Genomic DNA, 14,076 nt, shown 5'->3' with positions numbered 1-14,076 from the left:
GAAAACCGAATATAAAAAATGTTTCGAGGATTGGATCAAGCGCTGGCATAAGTGTGTTGCAGTCGATGGGGATTACTTTGAAGGGGACAATATAGATTTAGATGAATAAACTTGTATTTTTAATTTTCTGAATAAATTCCGGGAAATTTTTGATCAAGGTAGTATATACAGACAGTTTTATGGTTATCCTCATGTAATGATATTTCATTGATCTTAAAGGGTGTGAAAATTAAAAGATTGAAAACCACTTCAACTTGCTAAAGGTAGTTGAAATTTTAACTTTAAAGAAGCAACCCTCATGTCAAATTATCATTGAGGCATTAAAAGTTCTCTTTTCAAACTGAACCACATATTGAGTAGATTTGTATTAACGAGCAAGTGACAAAAATTACAGGCTCGGCAGAATTAGTCCACATGCTCTAGAATAAATTGGCAATTTTCAAGAAGTATTTCTTGGCTTATGAAAAGAAATTTCTAGTTTATGGAATATGTTAATTATTTATTGATACCAGTACTTCAGGAAATATCTCTTATAGACTGGTTTTGGCCAAATTTTCTGGAAGACTCCCAAGATTTTTAATGTTTAATATCATAAGTACCCTTGATTTTTTTCATTTCATATTTATCAAGATAGGTAAGATATCATGAGATTTCAAAAAAAAACCTCAAAAATGAATATTTCCAACTCCCCAAAGAAGATATACCATATTTAGGTCTAAAAATATAATTGGAATTCCCTAGAAGTTAACTAATTACAAGGTTAACCTCCTGACATTCATGATTTCCCCGATTCAATTAATCCACAAATTTGAAGTGAGCCTTAAATCCTATACCTCATATATTCAGACTTTACCTGTGGACGACCCCTTCAAAATGAGGGCCTATAGCAAAAAATATGATTCATGTATCACTAACAATCTAACTAACATTGATTATTTTTCCCTTTCCTTCGCTTGCTCCACCTTACATTTGCCCTCCATCCTAAAATTCCATGCTTGGTTCCATTGAAGTTTTACCTAAGTTTTCTTGATGGCACTACAGTGAATATATCCTCATCTTCCTGCCGGGCAAATATGGCATATTACATTGAATATGGACAACCAAAAGTCTAGAAAAACCCTGTCCTGCCTGATTGAGTCACACTGGAATCATCAAACATGCATCTTTTACAATGCAATGCACTGTAAATTTTGTAAAATTGATCAATTTTACATAAACAATAACGCTGAAGTAAAAAATCATTGATTGGAAGACCACCAGTCTATTATATTAATTCCTCTTATCCAAAACCAGGACAAGTGACTAGTAGAGAATATTTTTCTCCGAACTATCAAAAACTATTTATGTTCCCCAATATTTACAATAGGCATGCCAGTGAAAACTTCAAACTGCAACAAGTATTGTTCATTAAAATAGATTGCTAACCGTATTTGAATACAACTATATATTTCTGAGACAAAATAAGTTTGGCTCAAAATAATATGCATTATATTAAGTAACATTATTGTTTACCTCCTCCACTCAAAGCCCCTTGGCTGGCAGTCTTCTTTGTTGATTGCTTCTCCTTTGAGTTTTGTTTAGAGGCTGAAAATGTTAAGTAACCATGTAACTCACAGTTTAGGAAATTTACAGTACTTTTATCGTTTGAATAATAAGTTCTGCAAATGTTATCAGTATGCTAAACTAAATTTTTGGCAATTTTGTTTTCACTAATGATGCAAAGATATAAAATGATATGAAACAAATTTAAAACAAATGTAGGCTTGAGAATAAGACATGATGTATAACAATACAGGATATTAATAGCTGCAGTAATTGCCACAAGCATACCTGGCAAGCTAAATGGAGCAGAACTGAAGGGGTCTTCATTCAGATCAGAATAGGTCATCACTAAACTCTCTCGGCTTTTTACATTCGATATACCTGAAAAAAAGTAACACCACAATTAGTGTATATCCCATAAAACTCAACAAAGATTCCCAAAACAAAAAATAAAATTCAGGGATTCCCAATGGACTTGTATGAAAATAGGGTGCAAATTTCAGCAATTCATCGGAGCTTAATTTTGAAGGGAAAATGGAAATACAATGCCTGATTCCTATTTTCTGCCGCTTTGCATATATTTAAATTTAGAAATATTCTGTCCATATACAAGCAAACAAGAGCTCCAGACTTGGGGACACTTGATCAAAAAAATATTGCATTTACCTAAACAACATATAAGGACCATCATTAAGTACCCCTTACTAGCTTAAATATTAAATAGGACTGAACTTAAGTCACTAATGCACATAAATCAGGTCAGCATAGCATGTTTTGTGATTCAAAAATATTTATGGCACAATTTAAGATAAAATATGATTACAAAAAGTTTTAACTTCCCTTTTCCTTAGTGCTTGTATTTATAAACTAGCAAAAGTACCATATGAAAATTGGAGGTAACGGCTACTTAAACACTTTGGTACATTTTTGAATTTTTATCTCCATTAATGTCAATTAAAAGATAACATTATTTTAAAGTGTAATTATGTCCATCCTTTGAGTCTCTTAAATTAACTTCCCAATGGAATTCTAAGTGAAATATTAGCTACGTATCAATTTTTGAGTAACTGATATTGTAGCATCATTTTACTACAAAAGTAAATAAAATATATCCTACAATTTCAATGAGCTCCTTCGTCCTGGATTCATGGAACACGCATATGATTTTCACTACAGTTATAATCCAAATTTTTACCTCGGATTTTATCTATCAGCTCATTACTATGTCAATTATAAAATCGGACTTTTCATGTGATTGTATTCATTAAAGCTGCTTGTCTTTCTGGATAAAATATTGGTCTACTATTAAAAAATGGTGGCAACAGATTGCAAAGTTGACAGTCCTATTTGATGGATGGTGTGTCGTACATTATGTGTACTTCAAACACACACAAGTTTGGAGTATTGCCAAGCACTCTGGCATTTAAATGTGGGGGGATCAACGAGGATGGCAGGACACTACCAGCCATACTAACCTGAATCCCATTTATTTATTTACCTTTAGAAGTTCCTTGATAATATGATACTTAATGCTGAGACACCACAAGTAAACAAAAAATGTGGAATGCTGGAAAATGATATTATACGATTGGGGCAGAAGGGTGGATGAAAACCTGTTGTTGGCTTCAGTCTTACTGTTGACAGAAAGCACCAATCGGTCATGGATATTTTACATTGAGCTCCAATTGTATACTCAACATGAAAACTGTTAAATGATTTGATCACTCACAATTCAAGCAATGTATCAAATTTATCCGAAACGCAGAAGAAGTTTTCTTAAGTAATTGAACAAAAGAAAATCAGGGATCATCTTGCATTTCTGCACAAAAAATCAAGGTGGGAGCAGTCTAATCTTAAATGTATCGCAGAAGACCCTAATTTCATGTGCTTCACCTTTGCAAATTGTATGCAGTAGCAAGTGCAATTTTATAATATCCCACAATGACTTGACAAGGTAAAATCATAACACTGCTCCAGGTAAGAATTAACTCTCTACTTTGGCATCAGTATTAATAAATCAATTATGAACATCATTTGAAATGAACTTAGGTTATACAAGTTTTGCAAAATGTCCTCTTTGGTGATGCTGGATGTGATGAAGGTGAGTTGCATTTGGCTAAAAAATCTCATATGTGACTTGATGAAAACAACTGTTTCATGCAAATCATGAAATGCCATACAATGCCATGTAGATAATATGCATCTGCATAGATACAATTTAACCTAGTAAGACAACTTAAACGTCTCTTACAATTTAAACACAATGACTTCTATACTTGGTATGGCTGGCATTTAAAATGTTTCAAGGAGTAGGAGATTCACGATACTGCACCGCAATGCTTGGCTAATCTTTAATAGGCACTCTAAATCAATGTTATCTTTGACTGAATTTGTTTTTCTTTGTTATTTGTCCAATGTAATTGATGAGATATGGTTTTTGGACTAAATAAATTACGTTATTAACAATTTTTGAATAGGGCACCTTAAAAGATAAACATTAGATTACGTACACAAAGAATGGACCTTGCAAAAACAATATGATTTTAGCGATGACAGAAAGTGTAAATTAACTGTGGGGAACTAATTGGAATAAGCTCACAACTGTGTGGCAGGGAAAAAATACAATGTGACCCAGACAAGTGTGTAATAGCAGAGGCAAGCAAAATTGAAACTTGAACAGGAAACTATCAGATGGAAAAACAATCTCCACTATAATCAAAAGAGGACCTTGAAAATCAAAATCATTCCACCTCATCCACTAGCTATATTCACAGCCATGGTGGCAAAAACCATTGAACAACTAGAAAAATTCAATACCCCACGCTCAATATAGTTTTTTACACATTAGCATAAGCACTGCATTACAAAAATATTTCAGGCCAAGTGATTTCAAATAATGAATGAACATCAATAATAAACCCACTTTAGTCCACAGATAAGCATTCTTACACCTAAAATATGCTATTAAATGTATGCAGAAAAACTTAAAAGACACTCTGATGATTTCTTAGGTTCAGGAAAGGGGCATAAATATAATTATGAGATTAAAGGTGAAATAATTTCATAAATGAAAATACTAACTACTTTGAGATCCTCGACGTATTTTATCAAATTCAGCTCCAAATATATGATCCTCCGTCATCAAGCTAAAAGGGGTGCCATCCTCAAAGGGATTCCAGTCTGCAATGTCAGCAGATAGTGACCGTGCTCCAGGTGTTCCAGAAGAGGAAAGTTCTCCCTAAATACAAATGCCAATACTTCAATTAATTCTGTGATATACACAAATGTCTGAAGGTCTGAACTAAATTCTAGTCACTTAATAAAGACATACTAATACTTAAATAGCGGGGACAAGTACACCTGGCTAGCACACTGGAGAGAACTAAAGCACAGAAATCAACACATAATCATAATAATAGTGTTACATATTTATCCATTGGATAGCAAGGATTTCAATTCACAGGAAATATAACTCAAAAGCTCCCTTCCAATCTCCTGATAATAATAATCATAATAATTTTATTTGCTCAAGGATTAGTTTACAACAACAATATAGGACATTTGTTTGATAATTGCTTTTTTAACATTCTCCCAATATCTTAACCTTGGTTAAATAAATAGCTTGGTTATTTATTTGGTAGGTAAAAATTATTTCTTAAGATACACCTATTATTATCAATTCTTTACTAAATAAACTAATTAACAGGTACCAAATTTATATGACTGATTGCATTTGGTGGCTGTGATGTCACTGGTGGTTTAAATATTTGGAAACCCTCAAAATATACCTAATTGTAAGAGTTTTTTCGAAGTTCTATTTATAAAATGCAACTTGTTAACCAAAATAATTATAGTATCACCATGTGCCAATATGTTATTCATGTGTTATCACATTTCCCATCTTAAACATAATTGGGATGTAGAATGCAGTGGTTAGCGCAGGGCTACTGACCAGAGGGTCAAGGTTTGATTCCTGGCGATATCTCTGGACATCCTCAGCCTCACTTAAAGCGATTTTTAACCCCTCAAGATGGCATAGAAATTTAAATGCTTGGGCCTCACTTGCGGTATTTAATTTTTCTAAAATCTCTCCCTGTTGCAGCATTGTTGAAAACAATTTATCTTTTTCAATATTCATTCTAAAAGTTAAAAAAAAAAATATGTTATGTTAAATTGCTTATTCTATTTGCTAAAAATTTTACTTACATTATGTTTTATATTTTAATTCTTTATTTGCCTTTAATTTTTGAACCTCCGTTCTAAAAGTTCAGTTTTGTGTGACAAAATTTGAAACAATCCTCTAAATATAGGCCTGCCATGCAGTCGGGGCACTAGTACACTGTATCCCCTCCTTTTACCTCATGTGGAGCACACCTGACATCTTCTTTGAGGCCTGGACTTCTTCCCGGTCGGCGGTATCTTTTCAACTAAGTGCCTCTCGACCAAAACTCCTCACTTGAACTTGCACTGTCAGATCCAATACTCACTTCTCTTTCTCCATTCAGGTGTTCTACTTTATTCTCTATATCATCTTCACTCAAAAAAAGCTTATCCCTCTTGGAATCCATTACAGAGGTTATCTACGAGGCTTTTTTACTTCTTCTCAAGAAAGAAATCTAACAACTGAGACTATAGAAGGTGGTGAGGCCTTTTGCCCTCGCAACAGTTATGACGAAACAAAACGAAAGAATGATACACAAATGGTTCCAGAGAAAATAGATAGGGAGATTATAGCAAGCAATAACGATGAACAGAACCTGAGGACAAAGCATAGATGCAAAGAACTTGCTTATCTCATAACGACAGAGTTAATATTTATCTTCCTTTAAGAGTGCCCAATCATGTAGTCTAAACAGAGAGATTAGGGAGACATTATCTAAGAGGCCAAGGACAACCATAGATATTTTAAAAAATTCAACAGTGGGCCTGGGGACTCCGGTGGGCCTGTGGACTCCGATGTACATATCACCTACTGAGAACCACGCTGAGGGGTTAAGACACTAGGGACACCTCAGTAGGCAAAGTAAAACCTGGTATTCAATGCCCCCCCTCCCACCATACTGAGTGAATTTCCCATGCTGTAGAGGCTTAGAACAAGCAGACTTCTGCCCTTACCTATCATACCAACCTTCACGCTGATCACTGTGGTTAACAAAATCATTCAAGTATTTTATCAATTCAAAGAAACTGTCATCTTGAGGCACATGTGCTACTCAGATAAAAAGAAAACACATTTGTGCCTGTGTAGATACCTAACATGACACTTTCAATAATCTCCCTAACATACCACAGCACCACAATCCAACAATATTGCACAAGACAATGGCCTCAAAAATCCTGACAACTGTGGAACATTATTTAATATACAGGGTGTAGCGCTTAAATCCGGATAAATTTCAATTTGAATTTCCTGCCATATTGTAGTTCCACTGGAGGTCGCAGTTGGTGTTCTTGAAAGCCACAGGGATCTAATAAACAATCATGCCCTCAAAATGGCCGAGAGGTTACCTACAAGTGCAGAGTACAATCAAAGGGCCACTATTATTGAAAGTGTTTGTGCTGGGCATTATATTTTGAAATCTTCTGGTACCCCAGATCAACTCTTTACGATATTGTGGCTAAGTATAATGCTTTGGAGCAGTCTGGGGAACTGCCACTAACTCAGCGAAGAAATCTCATTAGAGAAAACACGCGCTTGTCCGGATTTAAGCACCACACCCCATAAAGCCTGGAAAGACTAGAAGCAATTAAACAAGTGTGGAGAGCAGTTGTTCTGACTATTCAATTCAGGTTGATGCAATAGATGAACTTACATGAGAGGCTGACACACCAACATGATGTCTGAGAGAGCTGTTCTCCACAGTTGCAGAAGAATCTAAAGGGCCACTCCCATGTTTTGATCCATGCATAGTGCTTGATATGAGGTTGCTATTGCTGCCATTCCCACCTTGGGAGCCTCCACCCATGCTGGCTGGGGGGCTGCTAGATCCTGACCGAGACTTGACCGAGGCCTCATAGGGAGCCAAGAATTGGCACGTCTCACTAGCAAACACCCTGTCCATAGAAAGTGTAAAAAAATTGATTTATAGAAAGAATAAAACTATAAACAAAGCAGGCATATCCCCAAAATATTTTAAGAGGGCAAAGAATCAGCGGCCATTGTGCTGTTAGTCAAGGGTGAGAGAGAGCCAGTGATGCTAGGCATCTTGCATTGGGGTCTATTATTTCAGGAAATTTAGTTTTGCATTACATTTAATGGGGTTTTAAAAGAGCCTTTAACGCCCTTGATTTGGAAAAGTTTTCCCTTAAGAGTGTTTCCAGGAAAGTGAAATATTTAGTAGAAAAAACATAGATCAATATTCATCAAATCATAAAATTGGATACATTTAAAGTGCTTCCTGATTATCTTTTTGACTACATTTCAGCATATAATGAATGATTAAATAGATTTTACATAAAGAACCAGTTGTGTTTTACCCTCCCTAATTCAAAATAAAATTCAAAGGAGAAAACCTACGAAACCTTAAAACAAAACCTTGAACTTGGTCCATGGGATCTTAACAAAAAAATCAATGAGAATATATATGAGGAATGTTCTTAAATTACTTAGACATACAGAGGGTGGCCAGATATAAAATTCAAATTACACAGTTTTTTTATAAAATGTTTGATTTGACTAGTCAAAAAAGTTTAGCATTTTTTTCACTCTGATAATTCTCCATTTTGAAACGTGTATAATATTGTCATGCAGAGTGCAATTTGAAAATTGTCATGCAAAGTGTAGTTTGGTCATTTACACATAAACGTATTATGAGCTAATCTAGTGAAAGGACAAGCAGCCACATGAGAAAAACCACTTCGCTCAAAAAAGTGACCATCTTCCTTCAGTCCATTATTTCACCACAAAAAATCACAACCTCCCTTAGAAGCTATAATTTTTCACCTCATTTTAAGGATTTTTTCATTCTAGTTATCAATAATTGAAAGACCACTAGCCACTCTGATCCAGTGTTTTATATGATTACATTACACAAAAATAAAATTAAAATGAAACAAGGTTTTACTTTCACTTATATGAATAATCTTAACCTTAAATTCAGAATTTCATCAAAATCATCAACCTAATACCATTTTACCTGATAAGCATCATCCATAATGAAATTTTGGAAAAGAAAATGGGAATGGAGAAGGTAAATACAGTACAGACTAATATCCCAAAATCAATTATTGGTCATGATGGTATTTTCAGATTGTACAGCATTCATTTAATATAACCCATTAACTTAGGCCATTCTGGCTCTGATTACCACACACAAAAAATTTGCACCAACATTGAAAAACAACAAAAAACCTCCCTTGCTACAGTGGATATTTCAGCATGTTTATTTCAGTCAATGGACTGACATAAACTATAGCAGAGGCAGAATGTATTGAATTACCAAGAGCTATTTCACCTTTGTCATAAAATAACCCCAGATACAAAATTTCAAATTGAAATAAACTGATAAAAAAATTTGAGTACTCAGCGCAGTAAATTTCATTTCTTCCATCAGGGAATATTGACTGGAAAAGATATTATTATTCACAATGCAACATATCTACTAAGATAGGTTGTTTTGGAGATCACTGCAAAATTTTATACAGCTTCAATATTATTTTCATCCCTAGAAGAGACCGCATATGACTAAGTCTAAGTCTAGGTTTAAGTGTAGGGTGGTTGCCAAAAAGTGGCAACCGCCCAAAAAGATTCCGGTATTTTGAATTGAAAATAGCTCCATAGTAAATTTTACATCCATATAAAATATTTTTCTCTCAGTGAATTATGACTTTCTGCAGCACAACAATTTTCCAGGAACACTTTTGCCACAAAAAGGTAAAGGGAAATAATGAGAACAATAATACTAAATCTCGCAACAAAGTGCACTTTCCTTAAAAAATCCAAAGTTGTAAACCAAAGCAAGAACTAATTGTTTTGACAATACATACAATTAGACTTAATACAAATATTTAAAAGCATTAATTATGAATTAAAGTAACAAATGCGTGACACCTTGGCAATATTTAAAACATAGTGAATTACCCTTGAACAACTTCAATCACTTAAAATTATTGATGTTAACCCCATATTCAGTTTATTTCAAAATGCCTTTTATTCATACATTTTCCATGGCACCATGAACTTATGAAGACATCTGTCACTAGTTGAAATGACTGACAATCAAGACCACAAATCAGACAAATTTAAAAGTAAAAGACAGATGTTAACAACAATGAATGTTTATTCTTTAATTTTTTCATACTTCAAGTCATTTCCTTCCATTATGAAACAATCTACGACATTTGACAATGGAGCAGTAAGCCTTCTTCACTGAGATCCATGCAATTAATCTCTAATTATGCCAATCATTGCAAATTCCCTTTTTCACATTTGTTAATAATATCACGTAAGCCATATCAGCAGCAATGGTTTCTTGTATCATGAAACTTTGAGATAATTTTGCCACACTTGTATAGTAATGTTTGAACAAGTAAGGTTGATAAGGACGAAAATCACATATGAAGATACCTTCTCAGCATGTTTTTGATAAAATTAAAATTTAGTCTAAGGTTAACCAAAACCAATGTTAGTAATTGGACTATGAAGAAAGCAAGGTGAAAAAAATAACGTCAAACCAAGAAATTGGTGAGAGAAGAGGCAATTGTGTGAAGTCATGTGCGGTGCTCAGTGCTCCTAAGCAAAATGGCATGCAGGTATTAGCAATTATGATTCATCACTAATTGGATTTAGACAAAAGAAAAAAAGAAACATTCATGCAATTGTGTGTTATGGAGTAATTGAAAGACAAAAGATGTTTCAAGTTACTCTTTTATTTTCCACAACTCTGAAGCAGCATATACTGACAATTGAATATTCACCTGAGATAATATGTATATATATATACTGATGTTAGTTTATAAGTACTAACAATCACGATATGGTAAAGAGAAACAATCTTGTTCAACAAATATATGTTATATTGATAAGCCCTCCTACAATTAAATATACATTAAATGTACAACCACAACTTATGATTTTATAGTTTAATAGATAATTGATAGCTCAAACTATCTTGTTACTGATTGCTAATAAGGGAATTGTCTGGGTCACTGGCACATTCATATACATTGTTAGATATCACCATTAATGTGCATTAGAATGGCCATCACAAGTACTTTACTTTGATAATTACAACTACCTCAAAGTTTTGCATGCGAACATAGACATACATCTTCCACGAATATAGGTTTGAATACATACACATTTTATCTGACTACAACTGCACCTTAAATATGACAAGTTTAAGAAATGGAAGCACAATAGTTTTTAGATTATATAACAGCAACTGAGATCATGTTTAAGTAAAACTTGTAACTTTAAAATGTATTATTTTCATAAGAAATTTAAATGTTGAATTCATAATTAATCCAAAAAAATGTCAGAAGACTGATGTAGTGTGCTGCAGTTGGCTAAGGTAAGGAAGGGTCTATATTTTAGAACAGGAACCTCTCATTACAGGATATTTCCCTTTTGAGAAGTGTTTTTTTTATTTCAATTACATTAAAACATTGATATCTCAATGAAAATATGGAAATTTCACACCAAATGAAACTCAATAACTTAATACTCTGTTACATCAATACCCTCTATTTAATTTTTACAATTTCATTTGCTTGGGCAACCCATTAAAAATTCATGGACTTTGGAGTACCTCCAATTACCCTGCCAAAGCTCATAATGTAATGTAGCTAAGATATGAAGAATATTGCTAAACAATGTTGGTCACAAAAGGATAGTCTTTTGTTTATAAGACTCTAGAATACAGAATAGCATCTGACCACAATCACATTAGAATACAAAGTGTAGCTTGTGCTTATGTCATTTGCAGGCTAATGATGCACATCCAACGACAATTACTTCAGATTATATAATAAATTTTCCTCTCAAAAACTGATTCATTTTTGCCAGACACAACATTGTACCCAGTGACAGAAATATAACCCTCTTTTATTTATTGACACATCAGGTAATGTATGTGTTTGATTTTGAAAATTGTCCAAAAGAATGGCACAGGCATAATCAGCATATTTTTACTGTATTGTCAAAGTCAAATCACAGATATGTAGCATCAAGTAGAGTCCAACAATTATGCACCACACTAATTGGAAGTCTATGGATTAGTCATGATAGATCACAGTCAAAATACAAAGCACAACCACAATAAATATTTGATTAGATTGTTACAAAGTATCCTACATCCCTACAGAAATGCAATATTGCAGAATGGTATTTGAATATCCCTCATTGCTATGTTAATGCAACTTATGTCAGCTGATAAAATACACTAATTATGTCTTTACTTATACCAGATAACATCATGGTTCTCCTCCAGTTTATAAAGGTACATTGGTTACTAAAACTTCATGTGTTGGAGCTGAGGGAATATCCCTGATTTAAACATTCATTATGGTAACAGATTAATGTATAATGGTAAGCAAAGCATGCCAAATAATAAACATTTATCATTTGAAAATAATTGAGAAAATCATCAGTAAGCATATGTTATTCCACTCATGAGAATGAAAATAATCCCAGAATGCATTCTTAAGCTTATAAAGTTCATATAAAAGTTGATCTCCCCACAAGTTTTGATTAAAATAGGGCATGCACTTAACAACCAAAAGCTACAGCTAATTAAGCCACATAAATGTTAACTCTTGAAAGATAAATTCACTACTTTTAATTTGATAGCCACATTCTTACCCATATATAACTTATTATAACTGCAATACATAAATCATAATTAAACTGTGAAAAGTTAAGAATGGAGAACCTGATAAAATGGAAGACCTAAAGGACTGCTCAATAAATGATCAGGAAAGCACCAGCTCTTCGAAATCACAAAGGCATTGACCTAATAAACTACAAAATTTAACTTCTGATTCATTATCTCTTCTATGTGACTCGTGAGACATGAAACAGATAAGATAAAAGAGAGACAAAAATGCATAACCACAGCAGTGTCCGCAGGGAGAAAGAGGCTAAAGTAAAAGATAATCTTGTTTGCTCAAAAACCATTTCTTAAATCCTACAAAGCAATTAAACATAACACCCAGGTTCTTTAGATACTAATTATAATGGAATATTTCTGAAATAAAATTAAAAATAACGTATAATATAGATTATAAATTAAAAAATTAATTTTTACTCAATGCAACCATTTCAGTTGTTCCATGAAAAATAGAATTATATTAGGCATAATTTAATATCTAGACTCTTTTAAAATTCTAATATAAATTGAAATAGATGAACATATATTTATAATAAAAAACAAGAGTAATGCAAATAACACAACTATAACAGAAAAACAGGCAAACCTTAACAGTTGTAAGATACTAGTCATTATAGCTCACTATGAGGAACAACTAGGAGATAAAAATTATTTCCAAACAATAATAACAGCTGGACAAAAACTATTAATAACTATATTTTCAATCCTTCAATGGATAGGAAGGGACATGGGAATGATGATATTGTGTTGGGAAAAATAGAACATGTAATTATAGCATTAATTAATATCAAACGTTTCTTGATGCTTATGACATATAAAATTTTAAAGTAATGAGTGTATCCAGAAGTGAGCTGCATAGTATTAATATGATAAAAACAAGTTTAGCAACAGACAGCAAAAGCTCAAGCTTAGGATTTATGCAAGAAATTTTGTACAAAAAAGAAATGGGTTGGACAACATGAAATCAAGAAGCCCTAAAGAGAAACTTTGAGAAAATCAAGATAGATTGAAGAGCGGAGTCACTGGAAAGTACAGGAACTAACATAGAGGAAGCAATGGCTGGCTGTAGTTACCAATGGCATATTTATACGATGACGATTCAATCATCTATGAAATACAAGTAAGAGTAAATGTTTTTCTCATTTGACTTATTTGATTAGAAAATTTGTTTACAGCATCAATGAACAAATTAATTCACTTAAAGATAAACAACAGCGAATGGGAAGCTCAAAATTTTGTTAATATTAAAAAATATAGAGTCTAAGAGCCATACAGAAGTGAACAAAGGAAGAGTTAGGCATATGTGAGTTTATCCCTCATACTAGGTATCATTTTTTAGTACTAAGTAGATGTTCAAAATGTACAATGAACCATAACCAAAATTAAGACAAATTTTAAACAAAATTAACATAATTCTATAATAAACACATTTTTGTTAAAAGATGGAAAATTAGAAAAAAATAAATCAGAAAAAACCGATTTGTAGTAATTATGTTTTTTAGTGACTTCACTGACTTGCAATGCCAAGTCAGCACTGATAAAAAGATGCTGCTAAATAATTTTTCCTAGCTTCCAAGAACTTATATGCATTGCCAGTATCCAAAGTCCCCCACACTGAATCCAACACATTAGATGCAAAGGATGTAACTCCAAAAAATTAAAAGTTAAACTGCTCTCCACTTTTAAGGTTACAGTGTTTTCATTC

The 14,076-nt window shown here is 33.1% G+C and overlaps 1 protein-coding gene across 1 annotated transcript in view; it reads right to left on the bottom strand.

The window, feature by feature from the left end:
• The window catches only part of Nak (Numb-associated kinase), a 51,278-nt gene that overhangs the window by 17,440 nt on the left and 19,762 nt on the right, over nt 1-14,076 (bottom strand). Inside the window, exons 10-13 of the mRNA XM_071584467.1 lie at nt 7,356-7,596; nt 4,624-4,780; nt 1,831-1,923; nt 1,513-1,584 (exon numbers count right to left, since the gene is read on the bottom strand). Coding sequence (XP_071440568.1) covers nt 1,513-1,584; nt 1,831-1,923; nt 4,624-4,780; nt 7,356-7,596 — 563 coding nt within the window. The remainder of the gene's footprint in view (nt 1-1,512; nt 1,585-1,830; nt 1,924-4,623; nt 4,781-7,355; nt 7,597-14,076) is intronic.

This window comes from Hetaerina americana, unplaced genomic scaffold (genome assembly GCF_022747635.1).
Source record: "Hetaerina americana unplaced genomic scaffold, ioHetAmer1.1.p SCAF_19, whole genome shotgun sequence".
In the NCBI taxonomy this organism is placed as follows: Eukaryota; Metazoa; Arthropoda; class Insecta; order Odonata; family Calopterygidae; genus Hetaerina; species Hetaerina americana.
Note: the sequence above shows the minus strand (reverse complement) of the source record. Positions and strands in the feature narration are given on the sequence as shown.